This window comes from Elgaria multicarinata, chromosome 2 (assembly GCF_023053635.1).
Source record: "Elgaria multicarinata webbii isolate HBS135686 ecotype San Diego chromosome 2, rElgMul1.1.pri, whole genome shotgun sequence".
NCBI lineage: Eukaryota > Metazoa > Chordata > Lepidosauria > Squamata > Anguidae > Elgaria > Elgaria multicarinata.
In genome coordinates, this window is record NC_086172.1 from 12,375,696 (window position 1) to 12,400,312 (window position 24,617).

Below are 24,617 nucleotides of genomic sequence, written 5' to 3' on the forward strand. Positions count from 1 at the left end.
ACTTAACAAAGTGAAAGTGATTATCAGGCTCTGTTGACAGTTAAAGCATAATTAATCTGCATTAAGTGATCCTGAATATGTACTCTTGCTTAAGAACATAAGAAGTCCCTTATTGTATCAGATCAAGGGACACCTAGTCATGACTAGATGTCGCACCCAAAATTACCCAGTGGTCCACCAGTAGACTCCAATGGATACATCTATTTCAAGGATTTATATTCTGCCTTTTCAAAATTGTTCAAGGTGGCTTACAAGAGAAAAATATAAAAAATAAGTGCAACAATGAAAAACACATACAAAAGCAAGAGCAACACAGCAGCAAATTTAAAAGTGTGGATAAAATCCCATTTAAACGAAAATACAAGTTCAAAACTGTTGGAATACGTTAAAACCTGCTCGTTGGTGGGGAAAATTACTGGTTGAAAATCTATTAAAAGTGCAACCCTATGCATGTTTAGAGAGAAAAATGTCCTACAACTTCCAGCATCCTTCCAAACAGCCCTCATGAGATAATCTTAAAGCACAGTCAGGTTTGCACAGAAGCAAGGGGTCCTTGAGGCAGATGCACTCATCCCAACCAATATAGCTTTAAATGTTAGCACCAGCACCTCGAATTGGACTCAGAAGTGAAGGTGTTTCCACAGTGACAGGTTATGCTCCTTATAGCCCATGCCAGTCAACAACTTAAGAGCTTCTCTAAATGAGCAATTTATTGCACACTTGTGATGGGCCACTCGTGAAAGTTTGTACATCACACAATGTCATCAGTGTCCAGGATGCTCCTCTGCTATCCACTGGAAATTTTGCTTTAAGACCCCCCATATATATATATACACACACACACACACACACACACACACACACATGCCTAGAGGCCTCCTCCAAGCCACTTATGCAAATAGGAGAGAAGGCAGAGGCAGTGGATTGGCCTACTGGTTGGTGATGTCACAATGACATCGCCAACCAGTAGGCCAATCCACTGCCTCTGCCTTCTCTCCTATTTGCATGTTCTCTCCTATTTGCACTTATAGGCCAATCCACTGCCTCTGCCTTCTCTCCTATTTGCATGTTTAAAAATTCTGAGCTCACGGGGCCTTCTATGGAAGTTCCAAGAAAAATAACTGCCATCTATGGAAGTTCCAAGATAGAAGGCCAGAGGGCACCTCCAAGCCACTTCTAGGTTTTGCCCTCTGGCGCCATCTAGCAACGTTTCTCAGAACTGCGGCCTTCTATGGAAGTTCCAAGTTCTGAAGAAAGAGAACTGCCAGGAGCTTCCGGCCTAGCAGAGGGGCCAAAACCCACCAACCTCCTCACCAGACTGCTCCTCTACACCTGTCTTATGACAGGCTTTTTTGCTATGTGGTAATATCTGGGAAACAGCAGGATCCTCCCAGTGTGTAAACTTGTTGTGCTATAATTCCTCCACTAGGTGGTGATGTCCCATTAAAGTGAATGGAGCACATAGAGAGAAGTATTCAATTCAAATCACATGGCCACCAGTGGCCGGCCCTGTAATGTCGCCAATCATAATTCCACAAAGAAAACAAATCGAAGGCAGCAAGTTTTTTTTTCAAAATGTAGAGATGCTCTAAGTTCTGTATTTTGGACCAAGTGACCTTTCCGAGAGGTCTTCAAGGGCAATTCCACATACAACACATTGTAGAAGCCAGTGTGCAGCAGTCAGAGCTGCTTTCCAGACAATATTTTGCACTTTTAAAGTGCTAACTAAATACATATAATTTTAAAATGAGTTACATATTATAATCCAGATGAATGGGTTTAATGACCACAAGCACCTCTACTAGGCTTTCACCTAAATATGTATATCAACATCAACAACATAATGTGTATTGCTGCAGCTTCTTGACCAGGTGTGGGCAACACATGGTCCCTGCTGTCCCCACCCCCCACATGTGAAAAGACATGTTCTGAAGTCAAACACTAACACAGATTATTACTGATGTTATTTATCCATATCAGGGATGGACAACTTGTGGCCCTTCAGATGTTTGATTCCACTGACTATGCTGAGTAGGGCTGATGGGACTTGTAGTGAAAGGTATTAGAATTATGACAGCATCCCCGCCCCGCCCCCGCCAAACTGTCTACTAGAATTTGACATGGGCTAGGAATCATAGAATCATAGAATAGCAGAGTTGGAAGGGGCCTACAAGGCCATCGAGTCCAACCCTCTGCTCAATGCAGGAATCCACCCTAAAGCATCCCTGACAGATGGTTGTCCAGCTTCCTCTTGAAGGCCTCTAGTGTGGGAGAGCCCACAACCTCCCTAGGTAACTGATTCCATTGTCGTACTGCTCTAACAGTCAGGAAGTTTTTCCTGATGTCCAGCTGGAATCTGGCTTCCTTTAACTTGAGCCCGTTATTCCGTGTCCTGCACTCTGGGAGGATCGAGAAGAGATCCTGGCCCTCCTCTGTGTGACAACCTTTTAAGTATTTGAAGAGTGCTATCATGTCTCCCCTCAATCTTCTCTTCTCCAGGCTAAACATGCCCAGTTCTTTCAGTTTGTCTTCATAGGGCTTTGTTTCCAAGACCCCTGATCATCCTAGTTGCCCTCCTCTGAACACGCTCCAGCTTGTCTGCGTCCTTCTTGAATTGTGGAGCCCAGAACTGGACGCAATACTCTAGATGAGGCCTATAGATGAAGCTATAGTTCTATTAATGCAGCCTAAAATAGCATTTGCCTTTCTTGCAGCCATATTGCACTGTTGGCTCATATTCAGCTTGTGATCTACAACAATTCCAAGATCCTTCTCGTTTGTAGTATTGCTGAGCCAAGTATCCCCCATCTTGTAACTGTGCATTTGGTTTCTATTTCCTAAATGTAGAACTTGGCATTTATCCCTATTAAATTTCATTCTGTTGTGAAGACAGGATATATCACTGTCCTGACACAATAAAATGCTGAGTTCAAATACAAATATATTATTTACACATACAACCAGTTAGAGTGAAATAAAGTACTTTTTATTATAATGATTTCTTAACACACACCTTTCATAATACAGAAGCAGAAAGAAAACTATAGGACTTAGAACAAATCTACTGGCAGAGCCCCTGTCCCCTCTTCCACCAAAAAGAAGATGTTCTTTTAGAGTTGAGATGGAAGGCAGGAACCTCACCCATCAGGCAAAACTTTCTTTTATACCCCTAATTCAAATGCCATATTATTTAATACCATATTTTTTAATTTTTATTTATTTATTTATTACATTTCTATACCACCCCATAGCCAAAGCTCTCTGGATGATTTACAGAAGATATGGATATTTGGTATCCATAATATAATAATCTTACAGATTGGATATTATAAAGTGGTCTGGCCTCATTTAAGCCCCCTACTCTAAATCTAAGTGCCTCCCTTCTGAAAACATCATTACTGACTTTTGACTAATTCAAGAGACATTCAGAAGACCTGTAACTTCTCCTAAGCTTCCTGTCTCTGTAACTTGTGGATGGAAACATATCTTTAAAAAGTACATTAACCACAATCTGCTCTCTTAAACTTCTCCTTTTCCAAAGTACAAGTAACTCTGACAAAAACTACTGTACTGTTAATATACTTTTTAAAGATATGTTTCCATCCACAAGTTACAGAGACAGGATGCTTAGGAGAATTTACAGATTTTCTAAATTTCTCTGGAATTAGTCAGAAGTGGCTAAATGATCTTTAAAAAGTACATTATCCATAACCTGTTCTCTTAAACTTCTCTCTTTTCCAAAGTACAAATAACTGACAAAAACTACTGAACCAATATTAGCTATTGTGTCCTATACCTACCTTATACTATCTATGCTAATCTTAGATATGTAAGCAAAAACGTTCTAGCAGGTTCATCCATTTGTCTTAAAATAGGCTCAGTTACAATGCTTTGTAAGCTTCCAACAAGCCACAATTTGTCCACCCTGATCTATATTGTTGCAGTGCTTGGAATTGAGCTTTACTGCACTTTTGAAAGACCCACCTAAAGAAATAATACTCCTGAAATCTGTTACTTGGGCCTTGTGTTAATTATCCCAATGGTATCACTTCTGAAAGGCGGAAGAAGTAGGGTGACCATATGAAAAGGAGGACAGGGCTCCTGTATCTTTAACAGTTGCATAGAAAAGGAAATTTCAGCAGGTGTCATTTGTATGCATGCAGCACCTGGTAAAATTTCTTCTTCATCACAACAGTTAAAGCTGCAGGAACTATACTGCAGCTATACTGTGACCAGATTTAGAAGAGGGCAGGGCACCTGCAGCTTTAACTGTTGTGATGAAGAGGAAATTTCACCAGGTTCTCCATATATACAAATGACACCTGCTGAAATTCCCTTTTCAAACAACTGTTAAAGATACAGGAGCCCTGTCCTCCTTTTCATATGGTCAGCCTAGAAGAAGTATTCATGGCCTTGTAATGTAAGCAAATGGTAACTGCTGTTGTTGATGCTCCACAACATTTTTGGCCAAAGCAGGAAACACAGGGACAGAACATTCAAATCTAAACTGAAATAATAGGGTGCAGAACATCTGTGTATAATTTCGACCAGCCCCAGTATAATTTCCCTAAGCCCCAGTTAGGGAATTTTTAGTAGATATTGATGGGTCCTAGTAACTATTGGTCCAGTTAACCATGTTATCTACTATCTTTCTCCTTGCATTTGTGTATCACTGTTTCTTTTGTTCTGACTAGCAAAGTTTACCCCATCCAGTATGTGTTAAAAATTCTAATAAATATAAAAAGAGAACATCTGGTAGCATTATCTTCACAAAGTGTCTTGTGAAGGAATGAAACACAGTTCTATTAAACATGGCACTAGTCTGTCACTGGCACTAAAGCAAAACTGAATCACTGGCAAAGGAAGGAAGGAAGTGTTTAAGTGTAGATGTTTCATCACCTGATCACTAGAAGCTCCAGGCAGATCCATTTCTAACCCTTTTATCATCCACTGCCCATGTTTTCAAAAGGCTGTTTCTCAGCAACCATGTCGGTTATGGCAGGGTTACATGATGCCAAAGCGTAAGCACTCGTTTCCAAAATACTCTTTACCTAGAGTCAACCCTTTTCTGTTTATCTCACTCTAGCAAAATGCGTGTCACACTTGTTCTACTGAGACATGATACTTTGATGAAAAGAAGATTTATGAACAGCTGCATTTCAGATTGAATGTCATCTTCTGCACATACTCACCCACCTGTTTTCACCCAAAATACTTTCAGAAATAATTTCTATTAATTAAAGTACAACCAATTATTTCTATTTATGGGAAACATCATTGTTCCAAGGTTTTTAAATCTGATTATTTTATTCAAATGCTATTTCCTGCTTTGATGAAAGTGCAATCTGAGTCATGCCTGTTAAACACAGTTAAGGCACAATCCTATGCATGTATAGACAGAAAAAGGTCTGACAATTCCCAGCATCACTGGCTGAGGAATGCTGAGAATACGCAAAGGATTGCACCCTTAGGCTGCAATCTTACTTGGATTGCAGCCTAAGGGTGCAGTCCTATGCATATTTTATACTTACTTGGGAGTAAATCCCATTAAACTCAATGAGGCTTATTTTTGAGTAGCCGTGCATAAGATTGCACTCCTAAGGTGACATGCTCTATGCATTTACCTGGAAGTAATTCCTACTAAAACAAGTGAGACTTATTTCCGAGTGGGCGTTGCTGACTCAACATCAGATGGACAGGTCCATGCTGTGAGTTTATTGATGCTGCTTGGATAATAGCGTAGCTCATGTTTTCTTGCCGTGAAAGATATCTTCTTGCATACTTTCAAAGTTTCATGGGCCCCCAGCAGTCCCAAACCATCCAAATTCTTTTTGGGGCCTCCTTATTAAGGAAAATGAAACTAACCATGTAATATTTATGTTTGTGGTGTCAATTTATTCTATTTGGAGGCTGCCAAGGTCATTAGTAGGTGAGAGAGAAAAGAACAACATGGGTGCCAAAATCTAAAATTGTCGTGTTAGTTCCGGAATGGTTCAACTGGTGCAGGAAATTAAAGTAAAACTCTGTTAACAAGGACTCATAGGGCTGGTTTTGTACATCACTACAAGCCACCCTGAAAATAAGCCATGGTGGGAATCTACACTGATGTTATTCTAACGTTTTGAAGGGGTTACTGTGACGCACAGCATCACGTGACCCTGGGTCTCCAACGTTGTAAATGAGTTGTACTTACTGGTTCTATTTCTTATATTGCACCGTGGCTACTGATTCATGTGCCTCGTTCTACCGGTAATTTTCCTCTTCCTCTTCTCTGAGAGTAGCAGAGCTGCTGGGTTTGCTCCGCCCACTTCCTGTTCTCCTTACTTTGCCCCATTTGCTATCTTATCTGCTACAGCAGATAAGTCACACCAGCGTTATACTGTGCAATCACTGCAAATTGCATGCAAAGGACTCAGAAGTTTTCCGCCTTAGAATCTGCTTTTATTGTGAAGTACTCCCATGCATCCTGCCTTAATTGTGCTCCTTTTGCAAAAGATTCGCCCGAGCCGCTGCTGTGGGCACAGGAGCAGGATCTTAAACAAATGCTTACATCTGTGTAAGCTTTAAAGATAAAGACACCAAAATTGGCACAGTAATTCAAATACCAAATTTGAATCGAATTGGGTCATCAGTTGATTTTTTATGATTTTTTTTAACATTTCCCCCCTCTTTGCAAAGGAGCTGAGGAGCGCTCAAAGGAGCGCTGTAGCTCCGTGCAGGAAAATTAACAAGGATCTCTGCTCCCAGTCCAAAACTCATGACCAGCGGGGCTTAAATGGTGTGTTTGAAATAATCTCAACAGCTGGGGTTGCTGCTAAAACTTTTCAATTCGGTCACCCATCCAAACCCTGACCAGACCCAGCCCATCTTAGCTTCAGGAAAGTGGCTGGCTCCTATGCATTCAGGCTATTCCCTGGGACTTGTATTAAGACGTTTTGGTAGGGAGGGAGTTTGTGTGTGCTTATGACTGCTGCTGGCTAGGAACGAGGCAGGAAGTGGGTGGAGCAAACCGAGCAGCTCTGCTTACTCTCAGAGAAGAGGAAGAACGGAAAGGATTGAACAGTGTGCCCTGAAGTACCGTTGCAGCTAAACGTAAGTAACGCTAGTGTGCCCCGTGATACAGAGAAACCACGTTAGAAAGGGACACTAGCAACGGTATAAGACTAGTGTAGATCCGGCCATGGTGGGCTGGCTGCTCACTGGCTAACCCATCAGCTCCTTTGCCCCCTTAGCCCTCCAGCCTGATCCCTGCAGGTATCCCAGTGTCCTTTGCAGCATCTTGTATCCCCATCCCTATAGAGGCAAACCACCCTGCTCTGATCGCTACTTCTTTTCTATTCACAACATATTTTTTTTAAAAAATCAGCAAATGTAATTGTAATGGCTTCATACTGTAGTGTATTGCAATGAAATGTTATTGTGTTGTATTGCAATACTATTACATATCCAAGACATGGGTTATCACTTCTGTTATTTCAGGCACAGTTGGGCTTCAAACTGGGAAAGCTAATTTTTAAACTATTCATTTGAAATGGCATTACCACGTGCTAAACCATTTCTAATGTGAATATGGCTTGCTTACTCTCAGTGGGGAAACGTACACATCCCGTGTTGACCAAATCATTCGAAAGTTGAGGGATCAGTTTTCCTAGCACTCCTAAGTAATGTTATTGGCAGCAAATTTTAAGATTAGCTATTTCTCAGGACATTTCTCAGTTGCTCACCCAGTAGTTTCACCACCAATCAACAGGGCAATAGAAGTCACAGGACAATATTTCTCAGCAATAATGATCCATTCCAGACCACAGCATTTGCATGAAAAGTTGGAAGTGGAATTAAAATGGTGCCACCACATATAACGCTATATTCCCCATAATAATTCCACATTGCCTGACCCCATAAGCAAGATAACCATAGTTTGCCATGATATCTGAATCAGACAAACTGTGCTTACTACTGAAAATACTGTTGTAAACTGCCCAGAGAGCTTTGGCTATGGGGCGGCATATACATGTAATAAATAAATAAATAAATAGTTTCCCTCCAAATCTGAAACCGAAATCACAGACTGAAGTGGATTTTAATTCCTAGTTTGGAAGCAGTTAACATTAGCCACAGTACATCTGGTTAAAACACCACAGAAAATTGTGGTTAACTCATACCATGAAAGGGAGTTGGGAAGTCCATGTGCCCATGGGGCAGGGGGTGGGGGCATGCAATCCCACAGATCCATGATGTGTGAAATGTGATTTCCTAAACTGTGCCATCTTCTCCTGTAAGCCATTCTCAACCACCATTCTGTCTACATTAGCCACAGCTGAAAATTTTATTAAAAATAGTAAATGTTTCTTTAACAGAAAAAGAAAGGTAAGCACCTTCATGCCACTATGGAACAAGGCTTTTAGGGAATAATTTGAAACCTCTTTCCACAAAACTCAGTACTGGCTTATTTCAGCTCCCTTGACATTATTAAATAGTTTCCAGGAAAATTTCCCAGGGTGCTCCCTTTCCTTTACCAAGTTTCACATGGAACTCTCCCAGATAGACACCTTAGATGGACACAGAAATAAGTATTCCCACAGTATAAAGTCTATTCTTTCCCACCAAAAGTGTTGTTGTTATTATCATATTCGCAACTCACGCCAATTTGAAAAAACATTTCCAACATTCTGATGAATTTACTTTTGGACAGAATTTTTAAAACAATGACACCGAAACACATTTTGCTGTTAGCAGCATGCCCAAGGGGGAAAAAAGACATTGTTGCCAGCTCTCAGGGTGAGCCTGCATCTCTTATTAGGATTTATTAGGGGGGGCGGAGTCTCAGTGAGCTCAGCGAGACTTGGCAAAGATGTATAAGATCGGTCTGTCAGGCTGAAATCCTTTACTAAGTTTATTTACTGAGATGTAAAATCCCATGGAACTGAGAAGGAAATGTTTAAATTTTGGCTTGAGCTTCAAGGGTGGTGTTTTACTTTCACCCTTTCACATAGAGAAATCACCCTAGATTCTATTCCCATTCTGACACCCTCAGCAACTACTTTCCACATAGTTTGTCCCTCAAGTGTAAGTAATCCATTTTTTTCACCCATCTTTCCTTTCCCACTCTTCACAGCATTACCGTACTATATACTTGTTGTGAGGGAGGGAGGATTTTATTTAAGTGGGCTCTATCTAATTCGTTATTTCCATCTGAGATGGTTGAAGTTATTCTGAATACTTGTGCACAACTCCTCTTTTTATGTCTATTTCCTTAGAAGTTCAGGTGTCAGCTACTTAGGATGCGCAAACTCTTTGGCTGCAGGGTATGTCCAGTGGATCATGGTGGCATTTAAGGAGGAAAAGAAATGGCTGTGGGCATTTGATAGGCCTGTCATGTCATGGTGCAAAATGCAGTGACCACAATGCTCACTGGGGCGAAGTACTTTTAACACTTAAAAAATGTTGTTTGATTTCCACTGGTTGCCAGTTTGTTTCCAGGTCCTGGGTTCAACCTTTAAAGGCCTAAACAGCTTGGAGCCCAGTTAACCAAAGGATCACATTCCTCCATATGTTCCTCCTCACACGCTCTGGCTGTCATCCGAAGCACTTGTTCAGATCCCTGCCTTGCAAGTGTGACTAAGGCCACAGCTAGACCTAAGGTTTATCCTGGGATCATCCAGGGTTCGCCCCTGCTTGAGCACTGGATCCCCTGTGTGTCACCTAGATGAACAGGTTTGACCCCTGGACGATCCAAGGTTATTTGAAAGAACGTATTCTCCCTTATGAGCCTGCCCGTGCTTTGAGATCTTCTAGAGAAGCCTTTCTTTCAGTCCCACCATCTTCACAGGCGTGCTTGGTGGGAACATGGGAGAGGGCCTTCTCGGAGGCTGCTCCAGTGCTCTGGAACTCTCTTCCTGGGGAAGCTAGGCTGGCTCCCTCCTTGATGGGCTTTCGGAAGCAGGCTAAAACTTTTTTGTTCAAGCAGGCCTTTGGAGAATAATCCAGCCCTCCATCTATGTTAATGTCTTATAATTTTGTTGTGTATTTTTTAATTGTTTATGGTTTTGTTTCCCTCCCCCCCATGTATATTTTGGACTTTGTAAGGCCGCCTTGAGGCCCAGCGTTGGGCAAAAGGCGGGATACAAATAAATATAATAATAATAATAATAATAATAATAATAATAATAATAATAAACCTTAGGTCTAGCTATGGCCTAAGTGTAGGGCCTTTTCTGTAGTGGCACCTATGCCGTGGAATGCTTTGGTTTTTTGAGATCTGTCAGGCCCCAGCACTCTATTATTTTCAGGAGCTGGTTAGAAAAAGGCTTTTAAAAAGCTTATAGATCTTTTATGGTTTTTTTTTTAATATTGTGGGGGGGGTGTACTCTAAAATATTGCTATTTTTGGCTTATGTTAAATATGGAAGTTTTAAATGATTTGATTGTTAGGAATGAGTGGTGATATATTGTTTTTAAATATTATGCAGTGTTCTTGTTTCTGTTAGCTACCTTAAGTTCCTTTTTTAGTAATGAGGTGGGATAAAGGGATATATATATATATATATATATATATATATATATAAGGTGGGATAAAGGGATATATATATATATATATATATATATATATATATATGTAGACATGAGTGGCAAGGAAATCTCCTTAACAGACTACCAATGTTATTATTATTTTTTATTGAAATGCAGCCATGGCAGGTGTGTGTGTTTAAAAAATTGATCAGCGTAGCAGCGGGGGAAAGTCTTTTCCCTTTCAGCTATATTATTTATTTCCTCAAAATTGCTTTCCTAGCTATGGGGACAAGATGCAAAGTTCCCACAGTTTTACAGGAAGGTGAGCAACAAACAAAGAAATGATATAACTGAACCAGATACAAGAACTTATAAAAATTTGTGGGTACCATTCAACAGGGACATTGTTAGTTGAGGTCTCTTAGTTGGTGGATCAACATAGGTCTGAACATAGTCAAATCACAAAACATGACTTAAAGACGGGGTTTGAGAAATAAATTGTATGTACGCATCACTCCCCTGGAGCCTGTTAGTAAGAGTGAGTTATAACACTATGCAGAAGAAGGAGAGTGAAGAACAAAAATAGAAGCTGGGCAATGGTTATAATAGCCAGCGTGGTGTAATGGCTAGAGTGTCAGACGGATTCGGGAGATCTGGGTTCTAGTCCCCACTCGGCCATGGAAACCCACTGGGTGACTTTGGGCCAGTCACAGACTCTCAGCTCAATCCACCTCACAGGATTGTTGTTGTGAGGATAAAGTGGAGAGGAGAAGGATAATGTACGCTGCCTCGGGTTCCTTGCACGAAAAAAGGCGGGATATAAATGCAATAATGATAAATAAATTTGAAAGGCATTTCGACACTAAAACTGAAGGAAGGCAGCTACTACTGATGAGGGAAAGTGCTTAATTCTACTCTTGTATTATCCATTGCTCCTTATTTTAGTTCATATCATATTATTACCTTGTCCTTGATTTGGTCTAAAAAAAAATCCATCCACTCACTTCTGTCCAGCCCTTTCTAAGTTATTTGATAATGGATCATTTTGACTACTGTAAAAATGACTCATACCTAGCACAAGGTTTGCAAGATTTTATTGGAGGATTTAAATAGGACAAAACAATTTCATGCAGGCCAAAGTATTCCCTTATCATTTTTTAAACTAAATCTTATTTCTTTGCATAATCAAAGTTCAAAGGAATGTATTTCAGAAAGAACAAATGCTTAAACCTTCTTTAGTTCTAGCATGAAGTCAAAGTTAGGAATACATTGAAATTCCAAAGCTTTATAACAAATTACTTTCATCGCAGTATGGTATTTATTATTCTTTTTCATTAAACTTCTTTGATGACTAAAGGTGCCTTCTCAGTCTAGACAATGAGTGCACTGTCACATATTTGATTATTATTGTGTTCCATAGTTATGTAACCTATTATATAACTATTATTATTAATTGAAATTAGAAGGTCTGATAGCTGAGCAGGGGAGCCAGAGAAGACAACAAATCTGAAAGACTTTTATTAAGAGTGCTTTGGAATTAAATTTTTCAAAAATATTTCGAGTAGTATATTTAACTACTGAATTTCAGCCAGGATTTTAAACAGCCCCCATTATCTAGTTCTACTTGTCAATGAGATTCTTCCAGGACCAGAGGTAGGTGAGTGGGATGAGATTCCTTGAACCTAAACACAGACTGTCCCTGTTGAATGGTACCCACAAATTTTTATAAGTTCTTGTATCCAAACATTGTAGCCATTTAAAAACAAAACCATAAATCATTTAGCTAATCAGGGGGCACCATTTCAGTTGATTCATCCTCAGATGAAGACTCTGATGTGACAACCTCTGAAGAACCTATGGGCACTGTAAGCCCAGCACTACCCCAGATACTACCTAGCCTCTCTAAAGAGGCTTGACCAAGCCCTTTGGCAGCAGAGGACCTGGAGATGTCCCCAATTCACCTGCAGAGTCAGAGTGGGAGGTCAAACTGACTCCCAGCCCCAGGGAGTGCAGACGTCAAAACTGCAGGCACAGGCACCTCATGTTGACAGAGTGCGTGCCTCAAGGCCCGAAAAAACATGCTCCTTGTGAGGAAAGGGCCTCCTCAGAAGTAAGGGGTTCCTCAGGGGTAAAAGTTTCCTTAGGAGCAGGGAGCATTGAAGGCTGGCTAACTGGCTACAGCTGGGCCTGGGCAGGATCTGGAATACGTTGCACACATTGTTTGTTGAGGTCTCTTAGTTGGTGGATCAACATAGGTCCGATATCCGTTATTACACCCATGGCTCTCCTGTGCTACCGACCTCTGGATCTCAGCAACTACCTCACTCATGGAACTCTACCTGTCTTTGGACTGCTCTAGTCTGTTTGACCTCAGTTTTGTATAACAACTCTGTTACTGGACTGTACCTATCTTTGGACTACTTCACCCTGTTTGATCCCAGCTTCTCCTCAAGCATCTGCATTTCTGGATTGCCCTGATAGCTGATGGACACCATGACTCTCTGGGCTTGGCCTGCCCTTATCCTTTGGATTAGCTACTTGTCTCCTATTCAGAGGCTAAGTAGGAACAGGCTTAGGAAGGGCATTTGTTGAATAAAGGTTGTAGCCCATGTTTCTAAGCTTGCTTTTCCTAGTAAACAGCATGATGAACTCAAGTCTATATTATCCTAAGAAAACTCCTTGGCAGGGGATTCAGAGCTAAGAGTTACACTACTTAAAAGAGCATCAAGCATAGTTTAACAGCAGTGCCTTGGAGCCAGTTAAGGGCATAAGTCCAGATGATTCAAGCCCCCGAAATGCTGGAACCAGTAACATTTCGGTCTCTACAGGAATGCATTCACACACATATTTTACGGGCAGCTTTCATGCTTTCAGATGGGCCTGTGCCCAAAGTAAAATGTGTTTAGTATGAACCTCTATTTATAAACACAACTACGCAACAAAATATAACTATATATCCAGTAACCAGCTCAGAGAAACAAATAGTTGGCAGGATGAATCAAAATGTGGCTTTGCTTTAGAAATACCACTGTGACATAGTGACACTGACATAAAACAAACTCCCGGTGACTAGTCTGCTATATTCTAGACTGTATACTTTACATGCGAGCTTTACCCAAGGTAAGAGATCAGTCCTTGCCAAGACAAGTAACTCCTTTCTATTTCATTTGTGTGAATTTCCTCATTTTAGTGACGTTCCCTCTCCTGAAGAGAAATGCGACTATGCTGGCAATTTCCCACTTCACATTTTGCACTAGGTCCTGGGCAGAGACACTTAGATTTAACTCAGGGCTGCCTCTCCTCTGGCCAGTGTCATGGGTAGCTGTTTGAGGGCACAGTCATTTAGGGTATCTAGAAATTCTATCTCTTTATTGTGGTAAGAACACACATGTATACAGTTTAAGGGAGGGAAATCACGTTGATGTAACTCTGGTCAATACAATCAGGGTTGATTTGATTTAAATCAAATTGCTATGAATCATGATTTAAATTGCTTCTCTGAAGGATTCTATTTTAATGATTTAAATTGCAGTTTAACTCACTAGTGAGAAAGATTTTATTTAATTTTTAATAGAAGTACATTATTGTTTAATAATACATATACAGAGATGTAAGTTTCATTAGAAGGAAGGTACACAATAAGCAATTCTGATTTTTTTCGGATTAATTTTTACCAAAAATGTGATGATAATTTTATCATTTTAGTATTAAAGCAGAATGAACTAGTGAAGTCATTCAGGAAGTGAACCAGCTCTAACTGATCAATTAAGCGTGATATTTTGGCATGGTGTGCCAGAATCACCACTAAGGAACAGGCTTTTACATTGTACTAATACAATTGTTTATTTTTCTGGTTTATTTTCTTCTTCAATAACCATCAACATTAACAAAAGTTGCACATGGATTTTTGAATGCTTAGCTATTTCAGGTATTAGATAAATGTAAAGTTCTTAGAAAAATAAAATTTAGGCAATTTCAATCACAGCAGGTACAAAAGCAAAATATTTCCAAATTGGGTCTCTTTTATGGCCTGCTGCTACCGTGGAGGATATATACAGCAAAAGTTTCCTCAGGAGTCAGGACTTCATGAATACCTCCTGTTCCCTTTGGTTTAATTTTCCTGTTCCCCTCCCCTATCCCTTGCATTTATATCCAGACTGCTCTGTCTTGTTCAGATCTACTCCATCTCCCCAAATTCTCTATTCATTGACCTTCTCTATCTTTGCATTTAGAGAGAGGCAAGGTCTTGAGAAAATGAGAGAGAGAGAGAGAGAGAACATGAACTTCTTTACACCACTGCAGTACAAGATAGGACTAATTGGGTTATCTCCCATCTCCATAAATTGCTGTGAACATATTCATAGAAGTTGTATAATTAGTATTCATGATGATAGCTCTTTTTTTACTAATTGTTTTAAGAAAATTTCAACATCTGATTTAATTTTTTTAAAAAAACGAGTTGTTGTTTTTAAAATCATTGATTTTTTTTATCAACCCTGAGTATAACACTTTCTCCTTTGGATACTTTCCTGATTTCATTTTCCATCTCAAGATCACTCTGAGCATTTTGGTCAGGGGATACATGATCCCAGTAAGCTCTGGAGGCCTGGTATTTTCACTGACAGTGAGGTTTTAGTTTGGTGCTATGCACACTTTGATGTACAGAGCGACATCATTTTGACACACCTTTAAAGGCAGCTCCATATACAATACATTGTGATCATCTAATTTGGATATTACACTATGGGCAACTGTGACCAGGATATGCCTCTTCTGGAGCGGTCATTGGTGGTGCACCAGCTTCAACTATAATGCTCTATGCTACTGAGGCTTCTTGGGTCTTTCGAGACCAATCTGGGTGAATAAGGGCTCATCTACACCAAGCAGATATTCCACTATGACAGTGGTATGAAAGCGGTATATAAAATGTAGGAGCCACACTTTATAGTGGGACTAAAGTGCACTGACAACTGTTGGGGCCCATTGACACCTACCATATACTGCTTTCATACTGTTATATCCTGCTTGGTGTGGCTCCTGCCTTTTATATACCACTTTCATACCACTTTCATAGTGGAATATCCTGCTTGGTGTAGATGAGCCCTGAGTACTTCCAAACTATGAACCTGACAGATTAGTGGGAGTGCAACCACTGAGAGACGATTGAATATCACCTCCATGGGGAGATGAACTGCGCCCACCAACCGTATTTTCATGTTACCTAGATAGTTCTTCAGTCCATGCTTTGTCTCTTTGTTAGTCAGCTTCAAAATACCATATATGTACAACCCCCACCCACCCCCATACAAACACAGTCAATCTGGCCAACCCAGACCTTTCCAACCTTTCAGATGAGTGTGTCCACAGATATAGTGCAAGGGAGCTTTGGACCAAGGGCAGCCTAGTTGTCTATAGGTGCCTCATCAGTGGTCAAAGTAAATCTAAAGGGTAGAGAAGGTTTGCATAACAGGAGAGAATGGGCCTGTTCACACGTCACGACACCCCATCATGGTTTCAATTATCCATAGGGGCTGTCAGATCATGCCAGGCACCCACGGGTGCCATTTTTGCATGGAGCCCACAGGAGCCCGGTTTGCTATGACTTGGCAAGTCATGGAAACCCAGAGACAAAGGAGTGTTTCAGGGTTCGACAACCCTCAAATAACCTCTGCTGCCTCGGTTCACAAGACATGACAAGCTATGTGATGACTAACATCTCTACCGACTGGCCACCTTCTACTAAATGCAACCATTTAAGTGTTTGGTTCCTCCTGAAATAGCCTCCCAGAAACCACTGCACTTACCTTTCCATATTAATCATATTGATCCATTTTAAATGGAATCTAAATAGCCATACTGGAATAATTCTTCATCTGAGCTCCCTTTTTAAACAGCTGTCATGCTACCACAAAAACAAACAGCATAATGAATCAGCTCGTTTAAATGGGTTCTGCTCCTATGTACAAAAAAGTACATTTGCGAATGCTACCTCATGAATAAATGAAAACATCTGCAACCTGAAAACCAGAGATAGGTAATAGTTCAAAATGGATTGTGCCAAGGCAATGCTACATTTTTAGAGGCAAAAACTGTAAATAGCTCTGACCCAGTGATGATATGTGCACAGAATTAAATTTCTCCGTTCCCATCCCATGCCAGATCGCTCAGACTGTGTGGGGGGGGGGCATGTCAAGGGTGCATACCGTTGGGCACCTGCTGCAGGGGCATTGCTGCCTTCTGTGGCCTCCTAAGCCAGCAACAAGACTGAGGAGATGGAACAGGGTTCTCCATTTGCTCTGGGCTTTCTTTATAGGTTAGGCCTGGGCAACTTGTGGTGCTCCAGACTTTTTGGCCTACAACTCCCATTAGTCATAGCCAGCATAGTCAATGGTGAGGGCTGATGGGAGTTGTAGGCAAAAACATACAGAGGGCCACAAGTTGCCCACCTCTGCTATTAGGGGTTGTGTAGATTAGCCCCGAAGAATATGGCAGCCAAATGGGCAGCGGTAGCAATGGCAAAGAAGATGGGGGAGTCCACTGATAGCATCTTGCCCAGAGCTCCCCACCCCCCAAAAATCTGGGTACAGCACTGGAGAAAGGGAGAGAGAAAATATAATTTCCAAGTTCTTTGCATAAATTGGATTAATTTAAAGTTAGTTACTCTTCAGCAAAATGCAGCTTCCCATTCATCAAGTTGGATAAAGAACAGCAGGAGGATAGATTGCCTTCATTATTTTGATACAACTTTTTGCCTGAAGTATACATTCTAAGTATGCATTCTAAATTGGAAATCACTGTGGGGTGATAATTAGTTTCTGAACAACGCTAACGTACCAAGTATAGTTCTAATTATGCTTAAAACCATCATTATTTAGTTATGGGTTTACAGATTGATGTCTGTAGCTTCTGCTGCTCTCCAGGTCCACACTATTGGGTGTGGGAAGGGGATAACACCTGTTATCTGTTGGTCATTTCTCAGAAAGGCGACTCTTACAGGTTGATAATACAGAACAGACAGCAGATCAGCAAATTGGATATTAGATTTTGATCATCTTTTCCCCAGACTCTCATTGTATTCTAGTGAAAATTTGCAAATCCTTTGCTGTTATTTCTTGTCCATCTACAGTCCTTGCAGTTCCATATAAGCCTCCTATTATACGCTGCATGGCGTATAATAGGAGGGGGGAAAGTGTGTCCCTGTTTAACCCTGTCAAAACCCTGAGGGATCTTTATTGGGGAAGGGGAATGGTATACCCAGCACCCTGGAAAAGAAGTAGCAGTGGCACGATACAGGGGGCATGAACAGCAGCCTGGCCATGATTATGGCCCCAGTTATCAAGAGAGGGTTCCTCCTGCTGTTGCTGAGGGGTTTGCATGACATGGCAACCCATTGTGGGTAAAGCAACCCCTCCTTCAGACCATTAGTTATCAGGGTGGGTTGTTTTTCCCCAAGCAATTCACTCTGATGAGAGCGTGTCATGTAAACCCATTCAATGTATGTCAGAATTGATTCTCCATATGAACATTTTGCAGGGACAGATACAGGAACAAGATTCTAGATTCTTGTCTGGTTCTGCTCATAGATTTATTCATGAAAATAATTATTTGGACATATAATCCCAACATAAAATTTCTGCGAATACATGTCATGGAGATATGCAGCGTGCAAAAGCCACCTGTTACAGGCAAATCAGTCCTTCAATGTCAGCATAGCTGCCTAAAAGTTAACTTAAGTTTTCCTTCGGTAGTGCTTCAGAGCCAGTACATTAGTATGGATTTCCCCATTAGATAAATTCCATTTGTCCTTTCCTGCTAGAAAAAACGGGATTATTCATTTACTGAGAGAGATTCCCAAACTCTAAATTAGGGAAAGCAATAACTTGAAGCAAGGGGTTCTGTGAGCAAATATCCTCTTAAGAGAAATGTTTTTAAAAACAGAAAGACGGGAATCAAACACCTCTCCACCACCAATGCTTATATTTTTCCTTAGAGTTGACAATCGTGCCAGATATTGTGAGGGGTTCGTTTTTGTGTTTAATCAAATTGTTTTATTTTAGGCTGCAAGGAGAAGAGGGAAATCTTCAGTTTATGCTTTCTCACAGAAAGATATGTTGCTCTTCATTGCTTGCACAATGTGTCATAGATGGTCTGCTTACTTATTTCCTCATCAGTACTGAAAAGAAAGGAACAGCAACAAGAGACCCACAGTTCTCTGCTGAATTACAATGGTGAAAAGATATGTGGTGATGCACAGTCGTCCTCGACACACTGAGGGTATTTTTAGCCTTGTCCAGCTGGAACAGCTGTACACCAGCATAGAATGGTGTGAGATGCAGCAGCATGATGCAATCACACAAGGCTAACCCAGCATGGGCCAGATTAACTGAAGCTTCACTTGCTTTTGCTAGATCCCAATAAAAATAGCTAATGTAATCATCGACATCTATTGCACATCTGAAGAGATCAGCCCAGACAAAAAAAGAGTTCAGCTTCTCATGGAGAACCAAATCACAAGGGTTTTTAGTCATGGGGGTCGGGTGGGGGGTGGGGAGAGAAAGAATATCTCCAGAGGAGGAGATGATTGGATGATGCTCACCATCAACCAAGATATTCATGATCCCTGCCTCCAGCATAAATATTCACTCCTGGCAAGAGATGATACTAGGTAAGTTCTTGTTGTCCTAGCTTTCCATTTTTATGATCAGAGTGCCTCAATGGTATATGTTATAGCATGCAAGCACTGCCATTTTGGAGTAGTCATTGTGGGACTTAGATAGGTCTGCAGTTAGCCAGTTATTGCTCAAAGAACTCACACATTCTGTCCCCCCCCCCAAAAAAATGAAAAAATAAGTCCACCATTTTGGGCCATAGGAGCAATTTGGTGCTGCTAAACAATGGGTGAGGAATTGCTGCAGTAATATGCCACAGCGATTGCCAGAGGCCTGAGTAGACCGTGCTTGAGTCATAGCTATTGACGTTCCATTTTGCGAACAGAAACAGGAACCACAATAGTCCAGGGACCGTGGTTTAGGAATAATCATTCAACACTAAAGAAACTCTGTCACTGCCATGCAATCCCATGTATGCTGCATTGACTCCTTGGGAGAAAAGTGGGATATATATGTGATGACAATTAACAGGGGGAGAAATAGCACTGTTAGATTCTGAGCGTGTTCTGCTTGTTTGAATTATTAGCTCAGTGCAGGAGCAAATGTTAAAGCACCGTAATTAAAACAAGCAAGAGAAAATACAAAACCATTTGTGCCTTCCCTCTGGTCTAGGAGGCTGTAATCAGCCACGGTACAAAGAAAACGGGATCACCATGTATTTCACACTCCAGTGCTGTATATCTGAGATCAGACACCTGAGATGCAAGCACTAATCCTAGGTGTCACCGTGCAAGATGTCATCCCTCCTTCGCTTGCATTTTAAAGCAACGATCAGCTCATTGCACAGCTGTGAAGAACCGCAAGCGCCTCTTCCTGTTCTAGTCTCCTGCTGTCGGCAGAGGCTGAATAAAGCCAAATTCTTTCCTCAAACCTTTAAGAGATTCCCAAACCTCACTCTCACCACAGAAGCAAAGCCCCACAATTAGACAAGGAACAGAACTTTACATTTACACAGCAACGCAAGATCAAACATTCTGGACATGATCCTGCAAACCTGCTCACAAGACCCAGCAAAATCCTACACAAGCACTGACTTAGAACTTCACTTATTCAATTATTATAGGAAAGGCTCTTCATTGGACAACACATATTTGAAAGCAAATCACAGGCATCAGTGTTTCTGCAGAATCAGACGAGTTCTCTCCCATTACATCATTGAAGGAAGCTTAAGTGGCCCAGTTACATAAGCATTTCACAATCAGATGGGAAATTCCAAATCTTTGCCAGGTTTCTCCAGATTCTTCAAGTTGGGTCCTGTGATTGCCATCAAATTGCCTGGTATTGTGTCTGGCCCAACTGAAGAAGGCCTCAGGGGTTGAAAGTGGGCTGCATGCATGAAACCATATCAATAAAAAAGAACTAAACAGCACCCACCAATTAAAACCTACTTCAGTAAACAAGTGAAAAGCCTGTCTGAATAAAAATGCCTATGTTTGCCAACAGAAAAACATCAAAGACGGAGTTAGTCTGTCTTCCCTTGGCAACTACAGGCTGGGAGCAGACACCAAGAAGCTGGCTGCTCTTATCTCAAAGGCAACAAGTCTAGCAATCCTGGTTTCATCTGACGACTAAGCACTTTCTCATATTTAATCGGATAACTTGTTAAAGGTGTCAAATGGAGACGTCCTTCCCCAAACACCTCGGGTACATAGTGAACATGTGCTGGGGGATCCAAGAAGCTGCCTTACACAGAGACATCCACCTAGCCCTGGATTGTCCACCCTGACTGACAGGCTCTCCAGAGGCTTAGTTGGGAGGCTTCCCCAGGCCTCATACCAGAGATTGAAGCCAGGACCTATTACTGAGCTGTACCCCAATGAGAAGGCAACCCTTGCTCAACTCAGGATGGCCGGCACAAGATTTGAAACCATGTGCCGCTCTGACCTGTTGAGCTAGCCTATTGTTCATGCTCACTGCACATGTAGAGCAACGGCCCTTCCTTTCACTCTTGAGGTATTTATCCAAGCAAATGCTACAGTACTCATGATGCCATGCAATGGGATTCTAAAAGGTTGATCATAGGACTCTTAGGGCTTTGCTAGACCTGCCGGGATAAACCGGCAGGGAGGCGGGGCCAAGGCGCGCTAACGTTAGCGCGCGCCACCTCAGCTTCCAGACGCCGGACTTGCAGGGACGACGCAAGCCCTGCAGCGTCCGCCATTTTTTTTTTTTAGTTTAAAGGGGCCATGTGCGGCCCGAAGACTCCGCAGAAGGTAAGGTTTTTTTTTAGTTAAACCCCCCCATCCGTCCTCCCTCGCCATCTCCTGTTCGACGCCCCCCGCCCTCCCTCGCCATCTCCTGTTCGACGCCCCCCGCCCTCCCTCGCCATCTCCTGTTCGACGCCCCCTCCCTCCCTCGCCATCTCCTGTTCGTCGCCCCCCCGCCCTCCCTCGCCATCTCCTGTTCGTCGCCCCCCTCCCTCCCTCGCCATCTCCTGTTCGTCGCCCCCCGCCCTCCCTCGCCATCTCCTGTTCGTCGCCCCCGCCCTCCCTCGCCGTCTCCTGTTCGTCGCCCCCCGCCCTCCCTCGCCGTCTCCTGTTCGTCGCCCCCCGCCCTCCCTCGCCGTCTCCTGTTCGTCGCCTCCCGCCCTCCCTCGCCGTCTCCTGTTCGTCACCCCCCGCCCTCCCTCGCCGTCTCCTGTTCGTTGCCCCCCGCCCTCCCTCGCCATCTCCTGTTCGTCGCCCTCCGTCCCCCCTTGCCATCTCCTGTTCGTCGCCCCTCGCCATCTCCTGTTCGTCGCCCCCCGCCCTCCCTCGCCATCTCCTGTTCGTCGCCCCCTGCCCTCCCTCGCCATCTCCTGTTCGTCGCCCCCCGCCCTCCCTCGCCATCTCCTGTTCGTCGCCCCCCCCGCCCTCCCTCGCCATCTCCTGTTCGTCGCCCCACGCCCTCCCTCGCCATCTCCTGTTCGTCGCCCCCCGCCATCCCCTCTCCTGCCGGTCCGGCCTTCCCTCCCCCATCTCCCCCCCCGATCACACACACCCTGGCACGATGGGCACAGCGCTCGTATGAGCGCTGTGCCAGGTCCGTGGCTTTTCGCGGCTACTCGTGAGTAAGCGAGTAGCCGCAAAAAGCCACGTACCTTCCTAGACGTTTTTCAGCCCTGGCCTGAGGCCGGGGCTGTGAAAAAGGCGCGCCATAAGCGACTTCGCTTATGGCGCGTTAGAGGAGGCCTCAGTGCGGCCTGGCGCTGGATTCCCCTGTGCGTCATCTGGACGCACAGCAGGGAAACCGGCCCACAAAGCGCGCTAAGGCCTCGTCTAGCAAGGCCCTTAGTGGTACTAAGACAGCTGTCTGCCTTCTGGAAGGCAGGTGTAGGAGGGCATGTTTTTTCCTTGGAGACAGCGTGGTATGTGTGTTTGTTTTTAAACTATGCCCAACTGCTCAAAGAATGTTTGCAAGGGCACAATTATAAATCTAAAAATAGCCAGAAAGCACAGGCATGGAATTTACCGCAAAGAAGTATCATAGTTATAACTACAAAGGAACGCTTATTTTATGGAAAACCTAGAACATGGGACAAGGAGTTGAAATGCAGCCTGGCATATAGTCAATTCAGACTCATCACATCCAAAAAATATATAGGAAGTGTCTTCCTAATATTAGAAATGCCTCTAGAAGTCACAATTTCTCAATTAAATGTTCAAACTGACTATTCATGACATCTAGGAACAAACGCATGTGCACATGTTTTCAGGGAAATTTATACATTGAAAAAGTCTGTTAAAAGTTACTTAGCATACATACCACTGGATCAGATGAAATCATTACAATTCCGTGTACACAAATTAAAAATGAGTCTATTTTACTCTGCAAATGTTGGAAGTTCGAGCGAAGGTTTTGCTTGCTAAAGGGATCCATAGGGCTGCTCAAATTATCTGTCATGACCACAGCAGTATTTTGGGTCAACTATGAAGATTTCATATCACCAGCAGAAGCAAGTGTAGATACAGATTTCAGGGATTCTGGTGTGCAACCCATAGTCTGCCTGCACCAATGTCAGGAGCCTTTTTCTACTACTTGCTCCACTCGGGCTCCTGACACTGGTGCAGACAGACTATGGGTTGAACACAATCCCTGAAATCCAGTATACTATTTCTTAGACATATACATGCCCCCTCTATTCCCACTGGATAAGATAATATTGATTATTTGACACTTACCCGAAAGTCTTATCCCAATCACACCACAGTGTCCGCCTGAGAGTTTCCATGTCAGATTTAAACTTGCTGAAGCAAAACTCCTGGATGAGTTGTCCATAGGTGGCTTCATGGCATGCAGTGACCACAATAAAGTGATGGGCTGAAATTGGTGGAGGGGAGGTAAAAACAAAACAAAAGGATAAAGGATGTGGTTGAAGGCTTGGTTCATTTTAACAGACCTCAAAAGTTACCAACATGAGATGGATGCTAGATCCCTTTCCCTCATCAACAGGCTTGTCTATACAGCTTCTTTTACCCCCAACCTAAATGCACATATTCGCATTTTAGGTTACATGACACAGTCGTCCATTCGCCTCAGTGCCAGGTTTTAATTGCAATAATGTGCATATTCACATTCACGATTTACAGTGACTTTTAGATCGGGTCTGAGATTGCACCGCATTATGGCTGTGTGTGTTTGGGGGAGTTATGTCAGATTTTGAGATGTGGGCGGAGCTTTGAGGGTAGGATAATGTGATTGGCTCATTTCCCGATTTTGCACCAATCCGCTGCCTCCTTTGTTCGCGCTGATTTTAGTTTGAAGTCTCCCTGCGGAGCTCTGCAGAGAAAGCTTCTTAAAACAAATGTATTTCTCTCTCTCTCTCTCGCATTTCTGTACCACCCAATATGCGAAGCTCTCTGGGCGGTTCACAAAAAGAAAGAGGGGGAAACGGGCAGCCAGACGAGGAGACGTGGTCTGCTGCCTCCTTCCTTTCTCTCTGTAGCCTTGTCCCCCACCCTCCGCTCCTGGTTCATGGAGGCTGTTTCTTTTAATTTCCTTATGGGGAGCAATGATGTGACAGGAACAGCAATGGGAACAAAGCGGGGAACAGGCAGCCAGCCTCGTTCCTTTCCCTCTGTAGCCTCCTCCCCCCCCCCCGCTTGGTTTATGCGTTACATTAGTCCTCGGAGCTCCACAGATAGATTTATAGCTTCGTAGGCATCTACTCTTTATCATCGTATATGGGATAATGTGATAATACGCATGTGCGCATTAATAACTCACTAAATAAAAAAAAATCAGGAAATACATCGCTGTCACTGCTGCAGTGTGATGCTTTTTACCTACATTCGAATCAATGAAAAATCGGGTTTTTCTTTAATGAGGAGCAATCATTATAGATGTCGTATAGATGAGGGCAACATCTCACAGAATCTTTCCCTGCTCTGGAGTTAAGCAACCACTAGAAAATGAAGCATTTAATATGTGCTATTGCACAGCACTTCGGATACAGCAGCCT

The 24,617-nt window shown here is 42.6% G+C and overlaps 1 protein-coding gene across 1 annotated transcript in view; it reads right to left on the bottom strand.

Annotated features, from left to right (window-relative positions):
• The window catches only part of RAMP1 (receptor activity modifying protein 1), a 547,734-nt gene that overhangs the window by 8,392 nt on the left and 514,725 nt on the right, over positions 1-24,617 (bottom strand). Inside the window, exon 3 of the mRNA XM_063116031.1 lies at positions 23,338-23,476. Within this exon, the coding sequence (XP_062972101.1) occupies positions 23,338-23,476 (139 nt within the window). The remainder of the gene's footprint in view (positions 1-23,337; positions 23,477-24,617) is intronic.